Consider the following 25,750-nt stretch of genomic DNA (forward strand, 5'->3'; position numbering starts at 1 on the left):
AATGTCTATATTTATGTCTTTATCTCAACTCATACATAAACTAAACGCAGCTTTAAAAATTAGAGATCATTGTTTAAGAGTGTTGAGCAAGTAGCATTCATCTTTTCAAAATTAGATTGTATATGCTCTTATTTTCATAATGTCATACATACATGATTGTATAGAGTTATTAGCAACCACACTTTACTCGGACTCACCAATAATAATTTACACATTATACAAAAAATATAGCCAATCAAGTAGCTCACAAGTTAGTAAAATTTAGTTTGCTTAGCTTATTCCACCCTAATAATTCTATTTAGTTAGAAGAATCTTCAACGGTAGCTATACAGACCTTAGTAGTAATAAATCAAGACCTAAATTAAATTATTAACAATAAGCTTACCTACTTTGATCATATACATTATTATAGTGATATGAGAAGGGCGTATATAAGTTTTCTTTATGGGCTTGTAATGTAGACAAGCACCATTCATTTAGTTTAACTTATGAAGCACCATTCATTTATTTATTTAGTTTAATATTATTATTATTATTATTATTTGTTGCATAGTTATTGCTTCATCATATCTAACATTCTTTATGTGCCAGAGGTAGAAAAAATAAAGGGAAAAATTAAAAAGGAAATTAGGCCTTTTACGTGTTGTTTTATTCTCAAATTTTCCGATTTACCCTGCATGCATGCATGGGATTCGAGCGAACATTTTACATCATTGAGATACAAAAGGAAGTCATAACGTAGCTCGGTAGCTCCAAGTTCCGAAGTTAGTAGGTGATGAATTGGCTATGATGGTAAAATTTTTTCGGGGACTCGATTAGATAGTGTGACAATATTTGCACTATTAAATGATTTTAATAATAAAATATAATTTTAAAATGTTTAAGTAATTAACTTACAGCATATCTGGATGGATTTTGAAAAAAAAATTAATTTTATTTTTGTTTTTGTTTTTGTTTGTTAAAATTTTGTGTAATTCAATCAAATACTGTCTTCTTTTAGTTTATAACTTAACATATGAAATATTTTTTTACGGGGTTTAGCTAACATATGATTTAGGGATAAATAATAAATTTATTATTAGTAAAAAGAAAATGAATAGGAGTGGTTGCCTGCCTGCCTTTCAAGTTGCAACATTCAATTTGTATTTATTTATTTATTTATTTATTTTTTACTAAAGATAGAAGACTCGAACCCACAACATTTTAATTGAGTATGGGAAGACTGTGCCATTTGAGTTATTACTCATTGGCTTGTATTTAATTAGTTAATTGAAGAGTATTACTCAATTAATAATTTTTATTAAAAATTGATGATATAGAATGTTAACGGACAATATACATGACACTTAATATGTAAAATTGGATACTGAATAAATATGGTTATAAAAAATTATTAATTTAATCTATTTTTTAATTATTTTTTAATTATATAAAGCATAATTCTAATATAACCTATCCACACTAAATTAATAGATTTTTATAAATATGTTTGTTCAACATCTAATTTTATATACTAAGTGTCATGTATGATATGGGTTAAGACGAAAACGGTTAATTGAGTGACTGAAATATAAAAATAATTAATTTATAATCTTTAAAAAACAAATTTGATTGATAAAATTTTTTAAAGATAAATTTAAAAAAAAAAAGTCATCTTTTAAAGACTAATTTAACTATTAACCCTTATTTTTTATTAATACTTGATTAGTAATAATATTTTTATATATATGTTAAAAAAAGACCCAAATGCATCATGTATAAAAAATAGTAAAATACTATGTTGACTAAAATTGATAACTGAAAAGTGTTAGGACCAATAGATTTTGTGATTTGTGGCCATCAATTAGCCATCATCAGTCTTTTTTTAATGATGTGAGATTACATCTAATAGTGTGGGATCACTCACTTTCCTTTTGATGGTTAAATATTAACCAAATTTTAATAAAAATACTTATCCCTAAACTTTCTCAAAAATACTAATACTTAACTGTTGTAGTTAAGTAATTGCCACTTGCCCCCTACCCCAATTTGTAATTTTTCCCAATACTAATATATAATGAGAAATATTAGAAAATCATGGAAATTTATTATTTTTAATCAATTCAATTTTTTTAGTCGAATTTCTTTAATTTAGTAATCAACAATATACTTTATTTCATACTTTTAAATATTAATGACAAAAATAATAAATTTTGATAACTCTTTAATATTCCTGTATATAATTATAGATGTACATTAGATATCTTATTAAAGCTTGGATCATTGTCTATTATATGATACAATATCTGGTACTAGAGTAGACATTGCAAGTGAAACGAAACATAGCATGTATGTTCATGATTTTCCTTGAACTGTCACCATGGGAAGTAAAATGTGCTATGCTTATGAACGTATAGTGTAAGGAAATAGAATCGACTATTTCCTGAAAACTAATTAGATAAAGGTGTCGACGAGCACGCAAGTATATACTATACTTCCCCTAATAAGTTGTATGATCTTTTTTCAAACAAGACAATCAAATTTGAAGTCCAATGGTATTGGTACGCTCTGATGCCTATCTGTTGCAGTTGTAGCCAACAAGTGAGTGTTATCTCCATTGAGGTAAGCATTCAAGAATGCAACAATAACTCCTCCAACAAACATCCTCATTGGTTTCCTTGATTCCCCATTCTTGCATAGACAGTAAGTAGCTTTCCCTGCAAGTCCCTTGGTATCATCATCAAGCATGTCAAGATGCCCATAATCCTTGGCCACAAAATACCAAGCTGGTTTCTGGCATTCACTGAAGAAGTTCTCATGGTTCACACCTTTCGGTGCACAAGGGGGAAACAAGGGATTCCTCTTCACTTCACCTAGCCCTGACCCTATCACCAATGCAGCCATATCAACATCGAATGAGTGAGGGACATAGGTCAGAACTGGCGGCGGAGTTTGCTTTCCCTTGTCCATTCCATCCACCGGATCCACTCCAATTACAGCCGAAAACCTGAGATTAGTGGTCATGTTTAATTTTCTCAGAGCAAGAGCGAATGCTGTTTTGCCTCCGCGACTATGGCCTGCCAGTGCTAACTTGCTCAAATTCGGCCTTACATTTGATGGAAGGAATTTGGTGAGTCCTTCAGATAGCCAATTTGTTATTGCTGCTGCAGAATGAATCTCATCGCTTGTATCGGGTCCAGCCACCGTATACAACTGTAAATTTCGCAAACAATGCATAACTTTCTTTTCAATCTATTGTTTCAGAAAAATCTTGTCATTGCTTATTCATGTGTACCAGTAATGCTACATCACTAGCAAATATTATCATTTTGGATTGAAGCACTTGGTCAACAATAATTTGCACCTATATTTATAAGAACTTTTACTCAAAAAACACACAATGTGCACCTGTATTTTTTAGAGTTTGTGCATATAAATCAGTAAAATTTATTTATGGAAGACAAGTTAGTATTTATGCTATCCGACGATTCCGCCAAAATTGCTAAAATCTGCCCCAAGACTTTCTGTTTGGATAAAAGAAAACGATCGCAGACATGAACCATTAACATATGACAAAGCAGATCAGAGAAATATATCCATGACCTAGGCTCATACTTGCCCTTCAATAAGTAATCAGTGGCCCCTTGTCAATAGTGGTGTTTTAGATGAAATTAAGTGGCATTTTAGAAGTGCGTGTTGCAAAGCGAAACTATATTTGACACATTAGAGTGTAAAGAGGGAGATTGATTAACCTGTGGAGCAATGACAATAAAGCCATGAGAAGCAACGTGTTGGATAAGTTGGGAGTAGAAGATATTATAAAGAAGGTAGCCATGGAGGAAGAGCAGAATTGGGAACTCTCCATCTTCAAGAGGCGTTGCAAGTAAGAGCGGTTTTGGTGGTGGAACTGAAAATATCAAAAGCAGATACAAGCTAAGTCTTGTGAAATTGAGCTTCATGCAGGCCTAAAATGAAGGAAAATAAAAAAGCAATAGAGAAATGAACAATTGTAATTACCGGTGCATGTGGTTGATCTCCATTCGACCCTTTGAACATGGGTGCTGTGTTTTCCACTATCAAAGACATTGGTTGAGGAATAGGAACACATGACATGAGAGAGCTGCTTCCGTGTTTTCCCTTAATCTGCAACTGCAACTCTTACTCTACATCCAAAGCTGATGATAAACTTGTGGCTTTTATACAATCTTCTAGATTTTTTGGTTTCCTATAATCTCCCCAATGGATATTTTGGCGCGGGTGTCCTTTTTTTTTGTTCAACTTATAGTTTAGAAAAAAAAAAAACTTCCAATAGTTTTTAGTACTATAAATATTAGAATGTGTTTGGAACTGGAAAATAAACATTATGTTTGGAATGAATAAGTGGTTTTTTCATAGTCCATACAAATTTTAATTTAGTTCTAATAAATTTTTATTAGTTTTAAAATTTCGAAAATTACTCCAATGAGATAAATAGTTACTTCTATCGCTTTCAACAAAATTTCAAATATGATAGATAAATAAGTTTTGGTAAATTTTATTATAAAATAATTAAATTTTAAAAAATATTATCATGAAGTGAATTAGTTCTTTTCGAAAATCAATTTCTCTAAAAATATTTTTGAATAATAAAAATTTATTAAAAAATAAAATATCTCATTTAAAATTCTCTAAAAATCAATTTAAATCTTTGTCTATAAATTATTACCAACAAAAATTCCCTTAAAATATGAATTAAGATAAAATAATAGTGATAACTAATAAGTGCAAGGTTTTGTTTTTCTCACTTAAATTTGTCCTGCATTAAGAGCACTAATTATAGATTTAAAATATAGAGTTGTCCAAAAAGATTAAGTCATTAAGAAAAAGCATAGATAAACATTATATATGTTGAATAACATAAACAATAATTTAAAAAATAAAAATTAAATTAATTATTAAAATTAGATTCTCAATTCATTAGAATAATCAATTTTTAAATTTAAATTATTAAAGTTAGGCAATGTAACCTCCTCTTAATATATACCGTTACATCACGTTTCTATTTCATCTCAATCTTTTTCTCCGCCTTTTACTCACACCGCCGTTCATCCCGACGGTCTTTTTCTCTGTCACTCATCCTGACACGCCTCCACTTCTGCCAGTAAGTCCGACGCGTCTCCCCTTCCGGCGCGCAGCCCAACGCGCCTCCCACCCACCCGCCCATCACTGTTGCTGCTGTTTTCGCGCCACTCTTTCTTGACAGTGTTACTGCAGTGTTGCGCCACTCTCTCGTAGAGTTGTTGTTGCGTCGTGCTAGTTTGTCGTTCTGAGGCGCCGTAATTCCTGGTAAAAGCTGCTAGATAGTGAACCATTGATGGAGCCATCAATCTGTTAATCTCGTCATCCAAGTTGTCGTTGTCGGCTGCTGCTGCGTGAGTGATGTCATCGTGTACATTTCCCATGCGCCACTGCGGCTATCTCGCGTTCCACGGGCACTGCTCCTGCCTCGTAATTCTTGGGTAGTGTTGTTGCTGTCTCGTCACGATCCTCCCTATGCCGCCGTGGTTCTCCTCCTCCTCTTCTTCCTCCTCTTCTTGTTCTCTTTTTCCGAATGTGATTCACATTAAGAACAAACATCCCATTTGCATGAAAAATAAACATTATGTTTGTAGGAAAAATAAATATATGGATTGAATTTAAATAGATAAATGAAATTTGTTGGATGTTTATTTTAGGTTTAATTACTCTGATGGTCCCTATAGTTTCACCATATTTTTAATTAGGTCCCTATACTTTTTTCCTTTCAATTTGGTCCCTATACTGCTTTAATTTTATAATTAAGTCCTTCCTAGTGTAAAAAATATTAGAGTTAACTGAATATTTCTTCACAAATTGAAGATATTTATAATTAAAAATTTAATTAAATCTTTGACCGCATGTATTTTGGTAAAAATATTATGTTAATTTTAACATTTTTAACATGAAAATTACGTAATTACAAAATTAAAAGCAGTGTAAGGACCTAATTGAAAGAAAAAAAAGTATAGGGACCTAATTAAAAATTTGGTGAAACTATAGGGACCAACAGAGTAATTAAACCTTTATTTTATTAGGTATGTAGATGGTTATTTTTATTATAAGGTGGATGCTTATTTAATTTGGATTGGATTTAAGTAGATACAATAAAATTTGTTGAATGTTCATTTTACTAGATATGTAAATGGTTTATTTTCATTCTAAACTGATGTTCTTGATGGAGAAGAAGCTCGACGGCGCTGAAGCTGGTGAGGGAGAAACCGACGGCGCAATGAGAATTTGAAAAGGGGGTATACGGCGGTAAAAAGGTTAGAAAATGAGTGATTAAAATGTAAAAGGTGAATGTTGGAATTTTTGGAGGATAATTTATGATAAACTATTTTTTTTTTTTTTTACCTTTCTATAGACCAAAAATGCAGTCCATTATTCACGTTGTTCACAATTTTTGTTATCTATTTAACGAAACCGTTTATTTAAATTTGTTGGTAAATTTAAATCGAATTAATCACTTAATAGCGAAGGAATTCAAACCGTATATTTTTAGTTATGAAACTAAGTAATATTTGACTATTTGTTACCAATGAAAAGGGAAGGAAAAAGAAAAAAAGAGAGAGAATGTGTTTAGTTTGTATTTGTAAATTGATATATATATTTTTTTACCTTTTTTTTAAATCTAAAATAGAGAAAGTGAAAATATTTTTTTTTACAAAAAGTATTAAAAACAAAATTACAAAAAAAAATAAAAAAATAAAACGCGAACTAAAATTGCCCTAAATTGGAAAAAAGAAAAAGAAAAAGTGGGATAATGAACAGAAAAATGTAGCCAATCCCCAATTCAACATGAACAGGTCATGGGAGCCTTATAGCTTTGAATTATTAGGGCTGTGAATGAGCTTCGTGACCTCAAAATGATAATGACCCTAAACAATTCATGCATATATGTCCCATGTCTTACCCCGGCATAGCTAGAATATATCGTAATAGAGGAGTGCTACACATACAAGTCATTTTTGTTTACAAGTCTTACAAGTTGGGCCTAACACGCGCATTATAGAAGAAGAAGCAGAAGAAGAAGAAGTTGGGCCTAACACGCGCATTACAGAAGAAGCGTGAATATAAATGACTTGTATGGAAAAGCGTTCTCTCTTTGCCTTCGATCTCCTTCTGTTTTTTTCGATTTTCATGGTTTCTGAAATCAAGCTTTGAAATTGTTTTGAAGATGATGGAACTTCAAAAATACACACGAACGATTACAAAAATACATCCAAAGGATTACAGAAATACATCCAAACAGTTACAGAAATAAACCAAAAGATTACAGAAATACACTCAAAGGATTACAGAAATACACTCAAAGGATTTAAGAAATACACCCAAAGGATTTAAGAAATACACCCAATATAGAGAGAGACAGTATATTTCTTCTTGAAATCAATACACCCAAAGAATTATAGAAATACACCCAAAGGATTACAAAAATACACCCAAAGAATTTAAGAAATACACCCAAAATTCGTTGAAGTACACCTTATGCATAATTCAAAACTCTTTCTCTTTTTCCTCCTCATCTTCTGCTGCTGCTTCTTCTTCTTCAAAAACGATTTCAGAGCTTGATGTCAAAAAATAATGGAAACCGAGAATAACAAAGAAAGAAAACAAAGAGAAAAGCACGTAAATGAAGAAGAAGAACGTGTAGCAAGAAGAAGAAGAAGAAGGAAAAAGAGAAGGCAAAAAACGTACCTTGAATAATGTCTTCGTTTTTTCTGGTGATTTTGATGAAGGAGAAAGAGAAAACGAAAAGAGAAGAAGAAATTTTAATAAAAAAAAGAAGGAGGAAGAGAAGAAAAAGAGACACAGAGAAAGAGGAAGAGGAAGAGAAAGCACGGAGAAAGAAGAAGAAGAAAAAGAGGCACAGAAAAAAGCGTGAAACAGCGTGTTTATAAATGACTTGTATGACTTGTATGGAAAATCACTTATAGGTGGAGAATTACTCATCGTAATAATAGCTAGAGTCCCCCCAATCGATCTCTTTCACCATTATTATATGCTGAAACAAACATTATATTATATTTTATCTGCTAATTGTCATACACATAAACAATCGGAAAAAAGAACACCACAAGCCGTCTCTCCTATAAGAAGGAATCACTATTTATCATTCCTTTTGTTAAATATAAGTAAAAGGAAATATATATATATATATATATATATATATATATATATAATATCAACTGTCATTATTAATATTTCATTTTTTTAAGGGTCTATACAAAGAAGTCTATATTTAAGGTATAAACAGTATTGTTTCTGGACTAAAAAAAAAAACTTGCCATATCAAATCAAGTTGCATTGCTGCTACAAAGCAAACTTTGTTTTTAGTTTTTTTTTTTCCCCTTTTAGGATAAACATCTTTAATTTTATCATTTATCTTAGCCACTGATCTTATTCACTTTCTTTATACCTACCAAAAATGAGATTCTTATTATTAATTCCTTAATTCGTCTATACTCATTACTTTGAATTTCAAGATTAAATTATTTATTTATGTATTTATTTTTTATTTCCTTTTCCAATCATGGATTTTTCTGCATGCATATAATATACATTGCCCATTGCGTGCATCAAGTTTCATGATCTTAGTAATAATGGAGGTATCATTGTGCTACAGTTTTGAACCGCTTCCTGCACCTTTCTTTCGCGAAAAAAGGATACATATCCGTGATGATGAGACTCAGTTCTCTTTTACCTCTAATCTCCTATCCGTAAGTCAAGCATCATCGTCTTCCTTTATATTGTGTCCAACAACTTTGTTCTTGGTTCTTTCTTGACTGATGACTTTATTTAGTATACCATTTTTTTTACTTTATTAGGAGAACAATGTACATATCTAAAAATTTTAAAAACTATATTTTCCATCCACCCGTTATAATTTGGTGGTGACCATTATAAATCGGTCATTTTATATTTTAGAATAATAACTTATCTTTTCAGTTATAAATTCCAAATATTATATATTCTTGTTATTGTAACCAATTAATGATTATATCTTTGAATGGCTTATAAAATGAAAAAAAAAAATAAGTAATGTTGTAAAAATAAATAAATAAAAAAATAAATATAAAATAAAAAAATGTAAATAAAAAATTTTAGCATTAATATTTACTAATATTATAATCTCAATATAATTGAGATGATTCATATATATATATTAGCTTTTCATATGTGGCATCATTCATATAGAGAGAAGTGTTATTGTTATTGTTGTGTATATACTTTGCTTCAAACCATGCTTTTTATTTATATACATACAAAATTTACTTTTTCAAATTTTATTAAATTTACTTTATCTGGAGAACTTGAACATTTTATCATTGAAAAATTGAGTGGCATGTATAAAGAAAAAAGTTACAAGTCATTAAATGGGCATCTATTCATATCACAACACTCTTTTTTGAATGTCCATTTAGGATTATATTTCATTAAAATCTTACTAAAGAATAATCCAATGAAAAAAAAAATTTAGTGACGGAAAAAGAGTACAATATCCTTTGTAATGAGAATTATCTCATTAAAAATCTTGTCAAGAAAAACCTAATAGGGAGAAAAATTTGACAAAGGAAAACAAGACTACGACCTCCCCTCTATTATTTAATATCTCGAAATCAGCATATCCCAATCTGATGTATCAATCTTTTAAAGGAGGATTTTAGAAGTGACTTTATAAATAAATCTGTTAGATTATTGCTTGAGCGGATCTATTGGATATCAATTGTTCCTTGATTTTGAATATCACGAATGAAAAAGAATTTGGGAGAAATATGCTTTGTTCTATCACCTTTGATCTATTCACCCTTAAGTTGAGCAATGCATGCTATATTATTTTCAAACAGAACAGTTGAAGCTATTTTTCTATCAGTCAGTCCACATGATGATATAATATATTGGATTAAACTTTTGAACCAAAAACACTCGCGACTTGCTTAATGTATCGCTAGTATTTCAGCATGATTATAAGATGTTGCTGCTATTGTCTGTTTCGTGGACCTCCATGATATAACTATATCACCATTCACCATATGTGAATAGGTATCCTATTTGAGATCTTCCTTTGTATGGATCATACAAGTATCCTGCATCTGCATAGCCAACTAATTGTGACTTAGATTCATATGAATAAAATAATCCCATATCAATTGTTATATGAAGATATCGAAAGATTTGTTTTATTTCATTCCAATGTCTTCTGGTTGGAGAGGAATTATACCTTGCTAGTAATTTCATAGCAAATAATATACCAGGTCGTGTATTATTAGCAATATACATTAGTGCTCCAATGGCACTGAGATGTGGTATTTCATAACCAAGAATATCTTTATTTTCTTCTTTATGACAGAATTGATCATTTTTCACATCCAAAGACCTTACGATCATTGGGATACTTAATGAATGTGACTTATTCATATAAAATATCTTCAAGATCTTTTCTATATATGTTGTTTGATAAAGAAAGATCCTATTATTTGTATGCTCGATCTGCAGGTTGACACAAAATTTAGTCTTTCAAAGATATTTCATCTCAAACTCTTCTTTTAGAATTTTCAATTTTTATAATTGTTAGAATCTCTTCAAGGGTTACAATAGTATTTAATAGGGATGTTCGCGGTGCGGTTTGGTTATTTAGAAAAAAGCCATCCAATCCAATCATTTATTAAAACTGCGGTTTGGTTTGGTTCGATTTTTTTTACTGAGATCATCTGAACCAAACCAAACCAATTAAAATCGATTTAGTTTAGTTTGGTTTGTTCAATTTATTTAACTAATTCAAACAAAAACCATTCATACCATTTCACAAAGTCACTAACAAATAACAATAATCAACCTAACTCAGAGATCACTAACAAATTAGCAGAAACACAACAAACCAAAATAAATAACAATTTTGCAAAAACAGCAAAAGCAGATGGAACAATGATCAATCTAACTAAAAAATTACTAACAAATTAGCAGAAGCACAACGAATTAAAATCATTAAAAAATGTTGCAAAAACAGCAGAAACAGAGGGAACAATAATCAACCTAAACTGAATCAAGAAAATCAAGATACACAACCAAACTAATTCAAAAAAATTTGCAAAATTGGTGCACTGGTTCCCAATTGAATCAAGATATAGAACCAAACTGAATTAGAAATATATACAACCAAACTAATTCCACAATTTTTGTGTGGTGCACTAATTCAACAAATTCTTCCTCTTCACCTTCTCCTTTTCCGCATTAACATTGAATAAACAAAAATTCAGAACCAACCCTAAATCGGCATTACCCTAAATCAAAACAGAACAAAAAGTTCAAAATTAAATAATAAAATCTGAATCAATAAGAAGACTAAACCAGAATTAAAAAAAAAAATAGAACCAGAACAAAAAAATAACCTGAGACTTAGGCTCTGTTACAGTGGACGACGAAGGTGCAGGATGGTGACACGGTGGTGGCAACGAGCCAAAAAATAGAGATGGAAAGACAACACTGCTTCAATGACGAAGAAGAAGAGACTGAACAGCAGCACGACTTCAACGACAAACGAGTGATGGGCGACGAACGGCAGCGGCTTCGACTACGTTTGGTACGTGCTGCTGCGGTTCGTCGAGGACGACGGCGGCTGTTGGTTCGTGGAGGAGACGACTGCTGGAGAGGTGGTGTGTGGATCCGTCGAGGATGAGGGACAGAAAGAAGCTCTACGAGCCTATGAGGAAGGGAGAGGAAGAGGAAAGAGCCGCACCGCAGCGATGGTGCTATCCGGTGGCATCGGTGGCGGAGAAGAAGGAGGAGGTTCGGCGCTGAGACACAACGCTAGAGAGACTGAGAAAAGGGCTCGAGGAGTTAGGGTTCCTGGTAGGGGAGGGGTGGCTGTGGCTAGATTAGGAGGAATTGTGGAGGAAGGCTGCTTTTATATTTGGGTGTTTTAATAACACCGGTTCGGTTCAGTTAGGGATTTCTCTATCAAAACTAAAAACCAAACCAAACCGCAAAAAATGCAAAAAAAAAAATATTTTTTCAGTTTTTGGTTTGTTCGGTTATCGATTTTTTTGGTTCGGTTGGTCGGTTTTGTTCGGATTGGATCGGTTTTAAACACCCGTAGTATTTAAATCATCAATGTACAAAGCAATTATAATAAATCCATATGCAAATTTCTTCATAAAAACACATGGGCATATATCATTATTCTTAAATCCGTTTTTGACCAAATAGTCAGTAAGACAATTATACCACATTCGTCCAGAGATCATATAAAGATCTTTGCAATTTGACTGAGTGTAACCCCTGTGAATATTCATTGGATGATTTAGATATCTTTAGTCCTTCAAGGATTTTCATATAGATATCACGATCTAATGATCCGTATAAATAAGTTGTCACCACATCTATTAAATGCATACATAGTTTATGGTATGCAGATAATCTAACCAAATAATGCAATGTTATTGTATTTACTACAAGAGAATATGTTTCTTCATAATCTATACCGGACCTTTGTGAAAACCTTGTGCCACAAATCGAGCTTTGTAGCATACAACTTTATTTTTCTCATTTCGTTTTCTCACAAATACTCATTTGTATCCAACTGTTTTACATCTTCTGGTGTATGGGCTATAGGTCCAAAGACTTCACGTTTTACAAATGAGTCTAACTCAGCCTTCATAGCTTCTTCCGATTTTGGCTAATCATTCTTTTGTCGACATTCTTTGACTGTTCTTGGCTCAAGATCCTTACTTTCATGCATAATGTGTAATGCCACATTATATGCAAATATTTCATTGACAATTGTTTTATTTCGGTTTTATTTTTCTCCTGTAAAGACATAAATTTATTGAAATCTCATCATTTTCACAATTTTCAGAATTTTTAGGTACTTGAACGTCTTCTGGCGTTAGCACTATATTAGAATTTCGGACACTTACTGGTGTCTTTTCTATGTCTTTATCTTTTTCAACAAGAGTACTGTTTGTCTCGGTAACCAATGTTCTGAAAATCGGACCGGACCGGCCGGTCGAACCGGTCTAATCGTGAACCGACAGCTCAAACGATTTGGTTTACTAACAGAAATCGCTATTTTAAAAACCGGATACGAACCGCTGAACTGGCCGAGAACCGCTATTTTAAAAGTTGTGTTATTGGTGAAATTTAGTTGTGTTATTTAAAATTGTGATTTCTGTTAGTAAACCGAATCGTTTGAGCTGCCGATTCACGATTAGACCGGTTCGACTGGCCGGTCCGGTCCGATTTTCAGAACATTGGTTACCGAGACAAACAGTACTCTTGTTGAAAAAGATAAAGACATAGAAAAGACACCAGTAAGTGTCCGAAATTCTAATATAGTGCTAACGCCAGAAGACGTTCAAGTACCTAAAAATTCTGAAAATTGTGAAAATGATGAGATTTCAATAAATTTATGTCTTTACAGGAGAAAAATAAAACCGAAATAAAACAATTGTCAATGAAATATTTGCATATAATGTGGCATTACACATTATGCATGAAAGTAAGGATCTTGAGCCAAGAACAGTCAAAGAATGTCGACAAAAGAATGATTAGCCAAAATCGGAAGAAGCTATGAAGGCTGAGTTAGACTCATTTGTAAAACGTGAAGTCTTTGGACCTATAGCCCATACACCAGAAGATGTAAAACAGTTGGATACAAATGAGTATTTGTGAGAAAACGAAATGAGAAAAATAAAGTTGTATGCTACAAAGCTCGATTTGTGGCACAAGGTTTTCACAAAGGTCCGGTATAGATTATGAAGAAACATATTCTCTTGTAGTAAATACAATAACATTGCATTATTTGGTTAGATTATCTGCATACCATAAACTATGTATGCATTTAATAGATGTGGTGACAACTTATTTATACGGATCATTAGATCGTGATATCTATATGAAAATCCTTGAAGGACTAAAGATATCTAAATCATCCAATGAATATTCACAGGGGTTACACTCAGTCAAATTGCAAAGATCTTTATATGATCTCTGGACGAATGTGGTATAATTGTCTTACTGACTATTTGGTCAAAAACGGATTTAAGAATAATGATATATGCCCATGTGTTTTTATGAAGAAATTTGCATATGGATTTATTATAATTGCTTTGTACATTGATGATTTAAATACTACGGGTGTTTAAAACCGATCCAATCCGAACAAAACCGACCAACCGAACCAAAAAAATCGATAACCGAACAAACCAAAAACTGAAAAAATATTTTTTTTTTTTGCATTTTTTGCGGTTTGGTTTGGTTTTTAGTTTTGATAGAGAAATCCCTAACTGAACCGAACCGGTGTTATTAAAACACCCAAATATAAAAGCAGCCTTCCTCCACAATTCCTCCTAATCTAGCCACAGCCACCCCTCCCCTACCAGGAACCCTAACTCCTCGAGCCCTTTTCTCAGTCTCTCTAGCGTTGTGTCTCAGCGCCGAACCTCCTCCTTCTTCTCCGCCACCGATGCCACCGGATAGCACCATCGCTGCGGTGCGGCTCTTTCCTCTTCCTCTCCCTTCCTCATAGGCTCGTAGAGCTTCTTTCTGTCCCTCATCCTCGACGGATCCACACACCACCTCTCCAGCAGTCGTCTCCTCCACGAACCAACAGCCGCCGTCGTCCTCGACGAACCGCAGCAGCACGTACCAAACGCAGTCGAAGCCGCTGCCGTTCGTCGCCCATCACTCGTTTGTCGTTGAAGTCGTGCTGCTGTTCAGTCTCTTCTTCTTCGTCATTGAAGCAGTGTTGTCTTTCCATCTCTATTTTTTGGCTCGTTGCCACCACCGTGTCACCATCCTGCACCTTCGTCGTCCACTGTAACAGAGCCTAAGTCTCAGGTTATTTTTTTGTTCTGGTTCTATTTTTTTTTTTAATTCTGGTTTAGTCTTCTTATTGATTCAGATTTTATTATTTAATTTTGAACTTTTTGTTCTGTTTTGATTTAGGGTAATGCCGATTTAGGGTTGGTTCTGAATTTTTGTTTATTCAATGTTAATGCGGAAAAGGAGAAGGTGAAGAGGAAGAATTTGTTGAATTAGTGCACCACACAAAAATTGTGGAATTAGTTTGGTTGTATATATTTCTAATTCAGTTTGGTTCTATATCTTGATTCAATTGGGAACCAGTGCACCAATTTTGCAAATTTTTTTGAATTAGTTTGGTTGTGTATCTTGATTTTCTTGATTCAGTTTAGGTTGATTATTGTTCCCTCTGTTTCTGCTGTTTTTGCAACATTTTTTAATGATTTTAATTCGTTGTGCTTCTGCTAATTTGTTAGTAATTTTTTAGTTAGATTGATCATTGTTCCATCTGCTTTTGCTGTTTTTGCAAAATTGTTATTTATTTTGGTTTGTTGTGTTTCTGCTAATTTGTTAGTGATCTCTGAGTTAGGTTGATTATTGTTATTTGTTAGTGACTTTGTGAAATGGTATGAATGGTTTTTGTTTGAATTAGTTAAATAAATTGAACAAACCAAACTAAACTAAATCGATTTTAATTGGTTTGGTTTGGTTCAGATGATCTCAGTAAAAAAAATCGAACCAAACCAAACCGCAGTTTTAATAAATGATTGGATTGGATGGCTTTTTTCTAAATAACCAAACCGCACCGCGAACATCCCTATTAAATACTATTGTAACCCTTGAAGAGATTCTAACAATTATAAAAATTGAAAATTCTAAAAGAAGAGTTTGAGATGAAATATCTTTGAAAGACTAAATTTTGTGTCAACCTGCAGATCGAGCATACAAATAATAGGATCTTTCTTTATCAAACAACATATATAGAAAAGATCTTGAAGATATTTTATATGAATAAGTCACATTCATTAAGTATCCCAATGATCGTAAGGTCTTTGGATGTGAAAAATGATCAATTCTGTCATAAAGAAGAAAATAAAGATATTCTTGGTTATGAAATACCACATCTCAGTGCCATTGGAGCACTAATGTATATTGCTAATAATACACGACCTGGTATATTATTTGCTATGAAATTACTAGCAAGGTATAATTCCTCTCCAACCAGAAGACATTGGAATGAAATAAAACAAATCTTTCGATATCTTCATATAACAATTGATATGGGATTATTTTATTCATATGAATCTAAGTCACAATTAGTTGGCTATGCAGATGCAGGATACTTGTATGATCCATACAAAGGAAGATCTCAAATAGGATACCTATTCACATATGGTGAATGGTGATATAGTTATATCATGGAGGTCCACGAAACAGACAATAGCAGCAACATCTTATAATCATGCTGAAATACTAGCGATACATTAAGCAAGTCGCGAGTGTTTTTGGTTCAAAAGTTTAATCCAATATATTATATCATCATGTGGACTGACTGATAGAAAAATAGCTTCAACTGTTCTGTTTGAAAATAATATAGCATGCATTGCTCAACTTAAGGGTGAATAGATCAAAGGTGATAGAACAAAGCATATTTCTCCCAAATTCTTTTTCATTCGTGATATTCAAAATCAAGGAACAATTGATATCCAATAGATCCGCTCAAGCAATAATCTAACAGATTTATTTATAAAGTCACTTCTAAAATCCTCCTTTAAAAGATTGATACATCAGATTGGGATATGCTGATTTCGAGATATTAAATAATAGAGGGGAGGTCGTAGTCTTGTTTTCCTTTGTCAAATTTTTCTCCCTATTAGGTTTTTCTTGACAAGATTTTTAATGAGATAATTCTCATTACAAAGGATATTGTACTCTTTTTCCGTCACTAAATTTTTTTTTTCATTGGATTATTCTTTAGTAAGATTTTAATGAAATATAATCCTAAATGGACATTCAAAAAAGAGTGTTGTGATATGAATAGATGCCCATTTAATGACTTGTAACTTTTTTCTTTATACATGCCACTCAATTTTTCAATGATAAAATGTTCAAGTTCTCCAGATAAAGTAAATTTAATAAAATTTGAAAAAGTAAATTTTGTATGTATATAAATAAAAAGCATGGTTTGAAGCAAAGTATATACACAACAATAACAATAACACTTCTCTCTATATGAATGATGCCACATATGAAAAGCTAATATATATATATGAATCATCTCAATTATATTGAGATTATAATATTAGTAAATATTAATGCTAAAATTTTTTATTTACATTTTTTTATTTTATATTTATTTTTTTATTTATTTATTTTTACAACATTACTTATTTTTTTTTTCATTTTATAAGCCATTCAAAGATATAATCATTAATTGGTTACAATAACAAGAATATATAATATTTGGAATTTATAACTGAAAAGATAAGTTATTATTCTAAAATATAAAATGACCGATTTATAATGGTCACCACCAAATTATAACGGGTGGATGGAAAATATAGTTTTTAAAATTTTTAGATATGTACATTGTTCTCCTAATAAAGTAAAAAAAATGGTATACTAAATAAAGTCATCAGTCAAGAAAGAACCAAGAACAAAGTTGTTGGACACAATATAAAGGAAGACGATGATGCTTGACATACGGATAGGAGATTAGAGGTAAAAGAGAACTGAGTCTCATCATCACGGATATGTATCCTTTTTTCGCGAAAGAAAGGTGCAGGAAGCGGTTCAAAACTGTAGCACAATGATACCTCCATTATTACTAAGATCATGAAACTTGATGCACGCAATGGGCAATGTATATTATATGCATGCAGAAAAATCCATGATTGGAAAAGGAAATAAAAAATAAATACATAAATAAATAATTTAATCTTGAAATTCAAAGTAATGAGTATAGACGAATTAAGGAATTAATAATAAGAATCTCATTTTTGGTAGGTATAAAGAAAGTGAATAAGATCAGTGGCTAAGATAAATGATAAAATTAAAGATGTTTATCCTAAAAGGGGAAAAAAAAAAACTAAAAACAAAGTTTGCTTTGTAGCAGCAATGCAACTTGATTTGATATGGCAAGTTTTTTTTTTTAGTCCAGAAACAATACTGTTTATACCTTAAATATAGACTTCTTTGTATAGACCCTTAAAAAAATGAAATATTAATAATGACAGTTGATATTATATATATATATATATATATATATATATATATTTCCTTTTACTTATATTTAACAAAAGGAATGATAAATAGTGATTCCTTCTTATAGGAGAGACGGCTTGTGGTGTTCTTTTTTCCGATTGTTTATGTGTATGACAATTAGCAGATAAAATATAATATAATGTTTGTTTCAGCATATAATAATGGTGAAAGAGATCGATTGGGGGGACTCTAGCTATTATTACGATGAGTAATTCTCCACCTATAAGTGATTTTCCATACAAGTCATACAAGTCATTTATAAACACGCTGTTTCACGCTTTTTTCTGTGCCTCTTTTTCTTCTTCTTCTTTCTCCGTGCTTTCTCTTCCTCTTCCTCTTTCTCTGTGTCTCTTTTTCTTCTCTTCCTCCTTCTTTTTTTTATTAAAATTTCTTCTTCTCTTTTCGTTTTCTCTTTCTCCTTCATCAAAATCACCAGAAAAAACGAAGACATTATTCAAGGTACGTTTTTTGCCTTCTCTTTCTCCTTCTTCTTCTTCTTCTTGCTACACGTTCTTCTTCTTCATTTACGTGCTTTTCTCTTTGTTTTCTTTCTTTGTTATTCTCGGTTTCCATTATTTTTTGACATCAAGCTCTGAAATCGTTTTTGAAGAAGAAGAAGCAGCAGCAGAAGATGAGGAGGAAAAAGAGAAAGAGTTTTGAATTATGCATAAGGTGTACTTCAACGAATTTTGGGTGTATTTCTTAAATTCTTTGGGTGTATTTTTGTAATCCTTTGGGTGTATTTCTATAATTCTTTGGGTGTATTGATTTCAAGAAGACATATACTGTCTCTCTCTATATTGGGTGTATTTCTTAAATCCTTTGGGTGTATTTCTTAAATCCTTTGAGTGTATTTCTGTAATCCTTTGAGTGTATTTCTGTAATCTTTTGGTTTATTTCTGTAACTGTTTGGATGTATTTCTGTAATCCTTTGGATGTATTTTTGTAATCGTTCGGGTGTATTTTTGAAGTTCCATCATCTTCAAAACAATTTCAAAGCTTGATTTCAGAAACCATGAAAATCGAAAAAAAACAGAAGGAGATCGAAGGCAAAGAGAGAACGCTTTTCCATACAAGTCATTTATATTCACGCTTCTTCTGTAATGCGCGTGTTAGGCCCAACTTCTTCTTCTTCTGCTTCTTCTTCTATAATGCGCGTGTTAGGCCCAACTTGTAAGACTTGTAAACAAAAATGACTTGTATGTGTAGCACTCCTCTATTACGATATATTCTAGCTATGCCGGGGTAAGACATGGGACATATATGCATGAATTGTTTAGGGTCATTATCATTTTGAGGTCACGAAGCTCATTCACAGCCCTAATAATTCAAAGCTATAAGGCTCCCATGACCTGTTCATGTTGAATTGGGGATTGGCTACATTTTTCTGTTCATTATCCCACTTTTTCTTTTTCTTTTTTCCAATTTAGGGCAATTTTAGTTCGCGTTTTATTTTTTTATTTTTTTTTGTAATTTTGTTTTTAATACTTTTTGTAAAAAAAAATATTTTCACTTTCTCTATTTTAGATTTAAAAAAAAGGTAAAAAAATATATATATCAATTTACAAATACAAACTAAACACATTCTCTCTCTTTTTTTCTTTTTCCTTCCCTTTTCATTGGTAACAAATAGTCAAATATTACTTAGTTTCATAACTAAAAATATACGGTTTGAATTCCTTCGCTATTAAGTGATTAATTCGATTTAAATTTACCAACAAATTTAAATAAACGGTTTCGTTAAATAGATAACAAAAATTGTGAACAACGTGAATAATGGACTGCATTTTTGGTCTATAGAAAGGTAAAAAAAAAAAAAAATAGTTTATCATAAATTATCCTCCAAAAATTCCAACATTCACCTTTTACATTTTAATCACTCATTTTCTAACCTTTTTACCGCCGTATACCCCCTTTTCAAATTCTCATTGCGCCGTCGGTTTCTCCCTCACCAGCTTCAGCGCCGTCGAGCTTCTTCTCCATCAAGAACATCAGTTTAGAATGAAAATAAACCATTTACATATCTAGTAAAATGAACATTCAACAAATTTTATTGTATCTACTTAAATCCAATCCAAATTAAATAAGCATCCACCTTATAATAAAAATAACCATCTACATACCTAATAAAATAAAGGTTTAATTACTCTGTTGGCAGTGACGGATCCAAAAAATTTTAATAGTGGGGGCAAATATATATAGTATAATAATAATTTTTATAATTATTATAATATTGTAATTTATAAAATATGATTATTTAACCAAAAAATTAGTAAAGATAATTTTGTTTAAGATTTCAAAATTTTAGAGAATTTTAATAAGTCCAATATCACAGCACCAATGTATTATCTTAGAGGTAGATTTTTTCTTTTTTTCAACCAATCAAAAAGGCTAAAATTACTATTTAGTTTTATTTCAAACATGAAAATATATGCAAAAGTTGCCAATAACCTATATTAGTTTTGTTGTGGGGGCAAACTTAATTTTATGGTGGGGCAACTAACTTATATTATTAAGAACTATTAAGAAGTTTTCAAAAATTCCCTGGGGGCACTTGCCCCCACTATTTCATGAATAGATCCGTCCCTGTCTGTTGGTCCCTATAGTTTCACCAAATTTTTAATTAGGTCCCTATACTTTTTTTCCTTTCAATTAGGTCCTTACACTGCTTTTAATTTTGTAATTACGTAATTTTCATGTTAAAAATGTTAAAATTAACATAATATTTTTACCAAAATACATGCGGTCAAAGATTTAATTAAATTTTTAATTATAAATATCTTCAATTTGTGAAGAAATATTCAGTTAACTCTAATATTTTTTACACTAGGAAGGACTTAATTATAAAATTAAAGCAGTATAGGGACCAAATTGAAAGGAAAAAAGTATAGGGACCTAATTAAAAATATGGTGAAACTATAGGGACCATCAGAGTAATTAAACCTAAAATAAACATCCAACAAATTTCATTTATCTATTTAAATTCAATCCATATATTTATTTTTCCTACAAACATAATGTTTATTTTTCATGCAAATGGGATGTTTGTTCTTAATGTGAATCACATTCGGAAAAAGAGAACAAGAAGAGGAGGAAGAAGAGGAGGAGGAGAACCACGGCGGCATAGGGAGGATCGTGACGAGACAGCAACAACACTACCCAAGAATTACGAGGCAGGAGCAGTGCCCGTGGAACGCGAGATAGCCGCAGTGGCGCATGGGAAATGTACACGATGACATCACTCACGCAGCAGCAGCCGACAACGACAACTTGGATGACGAGATTAACAGATTGATGGCTCCATCAATGGTTCACTATCTAGCAGCTTTTACCAGGAATTACGGCGCCTCAGAACGACAAACTAGCACGACGCAACAACAACTCTACGAGAGAGTGGCGCAACACTGCAGTAACACTGTCAAGAAAGAGTGGCGCGAAAACAGCAGCAACAGTGATGGGCGGGTGGGTGGGAGGCGCGTTGGGCTACGCGCCGGAAGGGGAGACGCGTCGGACTTACTGGCAGAAGTGGAGGCGTGTCAGGATGAGTGACAGAGAAAAAGACCGTCGGGATGAACGGCGGTGTGAGTAAAAGACGGAGAAAAAGATTGAGATGAAATAGAAACGTGATGTAACGGTATATATTAAGAGGAGGTTACATTGCCTAACTTTAATAATTTAAATTTAAAAATTGATTATTCTAATGAATTGAGAATCTAATTTTAATAATTAATTTAATTTTTATTTTTTAAATTATTGTTTATGTTATTCAACATATATAATGTTTATCTATGCTTTTTCTTAATGACTTAATCTTTTTGGACAACTCTATATTTTAAATCTATAATTAGTGCTCTTAATGCAGGACAAATTTAAGTGAGAAAAACAAAACCTTGCACTTATTAGTTATCACTATTATTTTATCTTAATTCATATTTTAAGGGAATTTTTGTTGGTAATAATTTATAGACAAAGATTTAAATTGATTTTTAGAGAATTTTAAATGAGATATTTTATTTTTTAATAAATTTTTATTATTCAAAAATATTTTTAGAGAAATTGATTTTCGAAAAGAACTAATTCACTTCATGATAATATTTTTTAAAATTTAATTATTTTATAATAAAATTTACCAAAACTTATTTATCTATCATATTTGAAATTTTGTTGAAAGCGATAGAAGTAACTATTTATCTCATTGGAGTAATTTTCGAAATTTTAAAACTAATAAAAATTTATTAGAACTAAATTAAAATTTGTATGGACTATGAAAAAACCACTTATTCATTCCAAACATAATGTTTATTTTCCAGTTCCAAACACATTCTAATATTTATAGTACTAAAAACTATTGGAAGTTTTTTTTTTTTCTAAACTATAAGTTGAACAAAAAAAAAGGACACCCGCGCCAAAATATCCATTGGGGAGATTATAGGAAACCAAAAAATCTAGAAGATTGTATAAAAGCCACAAGTTTATCATCAGCTTTGGATGTAGAGTAAGAGTTGCAGTTGCAGATTAAGGGAAAACACGGAAGCAGCTCTCTCATGTCATGTGTTCCTATTCCTCAACCAATGTCTTTGATAGTGGAAAACACAGCACCCATGTTCAAAGGGTCGAATGGAGATCAACCACATGCACCGGTAATTACAATTGTTCATTTCTCTATTGCTTTTTTATTTTCCTTCATTTTAGGCCTGCATGAAGCTCAATTTCACAAGACTTAGCTTGTATCTGCTTTTGATATTTTCAGTTCCACCACCAAAACCGCTCTTACTTGCAACGCCTCTTGAAGATGGAGAGTTCCCAATTCTGCTCTTCCTCCATGGCTACCTTCTTTATAATATCTTCTACTCCCAACTTATCCAACACGTTGCTTCTCATGGCTTTATTGTCATTGCTCCACAGGTTAATCAATCTCCCTCTTTACACTCTAATGTGTCAAATATAGTTTCGCTTTGCAACACGCACTTCTAAAATGCCACTTAATTTCATCTAAAACACCACTATTGACAAGGGGCCACTGATTACTTATTGAAGGGCAAGTATGAGCCTAGGTCATGGATATATTTCTCTGATCTGCTTTGTCATATGTTAATGGTTCATGTCTGCGATCGTTTTCTTTTATCCAAACAGAAAGTCTTGGGGCAGATTTTAGCAATTTTGGCGGAATCGTCGGATAGCATAAATACTAACTTGTCTTCCATAAATAAATTTTACTGATTTATATGCACAAACTCTAAAAAATACAGGTGCACATTGTGTGTTTTTTGAGTAAAAGTTCTTATAAATATAGGTGCAAATTATTGTCGACCAAGTGCTTCAATCCAAAATGATAATATTTGCTAGTGATGTAGCATTACTGGTACACATGAATAAGCAATGACAAGATTTTTCTGAAACAATAGATTGAAAAGAAAGTTATGCATTGTTTGCGAAATTTACAGTTGTATACGGTGGCTGGACCCGATACAAGCGATGAGATTCATTCTGCAGCAGCAATAACAAATTGGCTATCTGAAGGACTCACCAAATTCCTTCCATCAAATGTAAGGCCGAATTTGAGCAAGTTAGCACTGGCAGGCCATAGTCGCGGAGGCAAAACAGCATTCGCTCTTGCTCTGAGAAAATTAAACATGACCACTAATCTCAGGTTTTCGGCTGTAATTGGAGTGGATCCGGTGGATGGAATGGACAAGGGAAAGCAAACTCCGCCGCCAGTTCTGACCTATGTCCCTCACTCATTCGATGTTGATATGGCTGCATTGGTGATAGGGTCAGGGCTAGGTGAAGTGAAGAGGAATCCCTTGTTTCCCCCTTGTGCACCGAAAGGTGTGAACCATGAGAACTTCTTCAGTGAATGCCAGAAACCAGCTTGGTATTTTGTGGCCAAGGATTATGGGCATCTTGACATGCTTGATGATGATACCAAGGGACTTGCAGGGAAAGCTACTTACTGTCTATGCAAGAATGGGGAATCAAGGAAACCAATGAGGATGTTTGTTGGAGGAGTTATTGTTGCATTCTTGAATGCTTACCTCAATGGAGATAACACTCACTTGTTGGCTACAACTGCAACAGATAGGCATCAGAGCGTACCAATACCATTGGACTTCAAATTTGATTGTCTTGTTTGAAAAAAGATCATACAACTTATTAGGGGAAGTATAGTATATACTTGCGTGCTCGTCGACACCTTTATCTAATTAGTTTTCAGGAAATAGTCGATTCTATTTCCTTACACTATACGTTCATAAGCATAGCACATTTTACTTCCCATGGTGACAGTTCAAGGAAAATCATGAACATACATGCTATGTTTCGTTTCACTTGCAATGTCTACTCTAGTACCAGATATTGTATCATATAATAGACAATGATCCAAGCTTTAATAAGATATCTAATGTACATCTATAATTATATACAGGAATATTAAAGAGTTATCAAAATTTATTATTTTTGTCATTAATATTTAAAAGTATGAAATAAAGTATATTGTTGATTACTAAATTAAAGAAATTCGACTAAAAAAATTGAATTGATTAAAAATAATAAATTTCCATGATTTTCTAATATTTCTCATTATATATTAGTATTGGGAAAAATTACAAATTGGGGTAGGGGGCAAGTGGCAATTACTTAACTACAACAGTTAAGTATTAGTATTTTTGAGAAAGTTTAGGGATAAGTATTTTTATTAAAATTTGGTTAATATTTAACCATCAAAAGGAAAGTGAGTGATCCCACACTATTAGATGTAATCTCACATCATTAAAAAAAGACTGATGATGGCTAATTGATGGCCACAAATCACAAAATCTATTGGTCCTAACACTTTTCAGTTATCAATTTTAGTCAGCATAGTATTTTACTATTTTTTATACATGATGCATTTGGGTCTTTTTTTAACATATATATAAAAATATTATTACTAATCAAGTATTAATAAAAAATAAGGGTTAATAGTTAAATTAGTCTTTAAAAGATGACTTTTTTTTTTTAAATTTATCTTTAAAAAATTTTATCAATCAAATTTGTTTTTTAAAGATTATAAATTAATTATTTTTATATTTCAGTCACTCAATTAACCGTTTTCGTCTTAACCCATATCATACATGACACTTAGTATATAAAATTAGATGTTGAACAAACATATTTATAAAAATCTATTAATTTAGTGTGGATAGGTTATATTAGAATTATGCTTTATATAATTAAAAAATAATTAAAAAATAAATTAAATTAATAATTTTTTATAACCATATTTATTCAGTGTCCAATTTTACATATTAAGTGTCATGTATATTGGCCGTTAACATTCTATATCATCAATTTTTAATAAAAATTATTAATTGAGTAATACTCTTCAATTAACTAATTAAATACAAATTGAATGTTGCAACTTGCAAGGCAGGCAGGCAGGCAACCACTCCTAATCATTTTCTTTTTACTAATAATAAATTTATTATTTATCCCTACATCATATGTTAGCTAAACCCCGTGAAAAAATATTTCATATGTTAAGTTATAAACTAAAAGAAGACACGGTATTTGATTGAATTACACAAAATTTTAACAAACAAAAACAAAAATAAAATTAAATTTTTTTCTAAATCCATCCAGATATGCTGTAACATAATGGGATATTTAT

General features: G+C 31.8%; 2 protein-coding genes across 2 annotated transcripts; one reads left to right on the forward strand and one right to left on the reverse strand.

The window, feature by feature from the left end:
• Positions 1-2,249: 2,249 nt before the first annotated feature.
• LOC107626511 (chlorophyllase-2) lies at positions 2,250-4,159 on the reverse strand. Its single transcript, XM_016329413.3, has 3 exons — positions 3,997-4,159; positions 3,732-3,886; positions 2,250-3,192 (listed from the first exon to the last, which is right to left on the reverse strand). The coding sequence occupies exons 1-3, from the start codon at positions 4,085-4,087 to the stop codon at positions 2,503-2,505; spliced, it is 936 nt and encodes a 311-aa protein (XP_016184899.2). The 5' UTR covers positions 4,088-4,159; the 3' UTR covers positions 2,250-2,502.
• An 18,403-nt stretch (positions 4,160-22,562) lies between these two features.
• On the forward strand, positions 22,563-24,489 carry LOC148575514 (chlorophyllase-2-like). The gene is made up of 3 exons (XM_088504394.1): positions 22,563-22,742; positions 22,853-23,007; positions 23,547-24,489. The coding sequence occupies exons 1-3, from the start codon at positions 22,652-22,654 to the stop codon at positions 24,234-24,236; spliced, it is 936 nt and encodes a 311-aa protein (XP_088360520.1). The 5' UTR covers positions 22,563-22,651; the 3' UTR covers positions 24,237-24,489.
• Positions 24,490-25,750: the final 1,261 nt, after the last annotated feature.

The sequence above is a fragment of the Arachis ipaensis genome, chromosome B2, assembly GCF_059453495.1.
Source record: "Arachis ipaensis isolate K30076 ecotype BB chromosome B2, ASM5945349v1, whole genome shotgun sequence".
Lineage (NCBI taxonomy): Eukaryota > Viridiplantae > Streptophyta > Magnoliopsida > Fabales > Fabaceae > Arachis > Arachis ipaensis.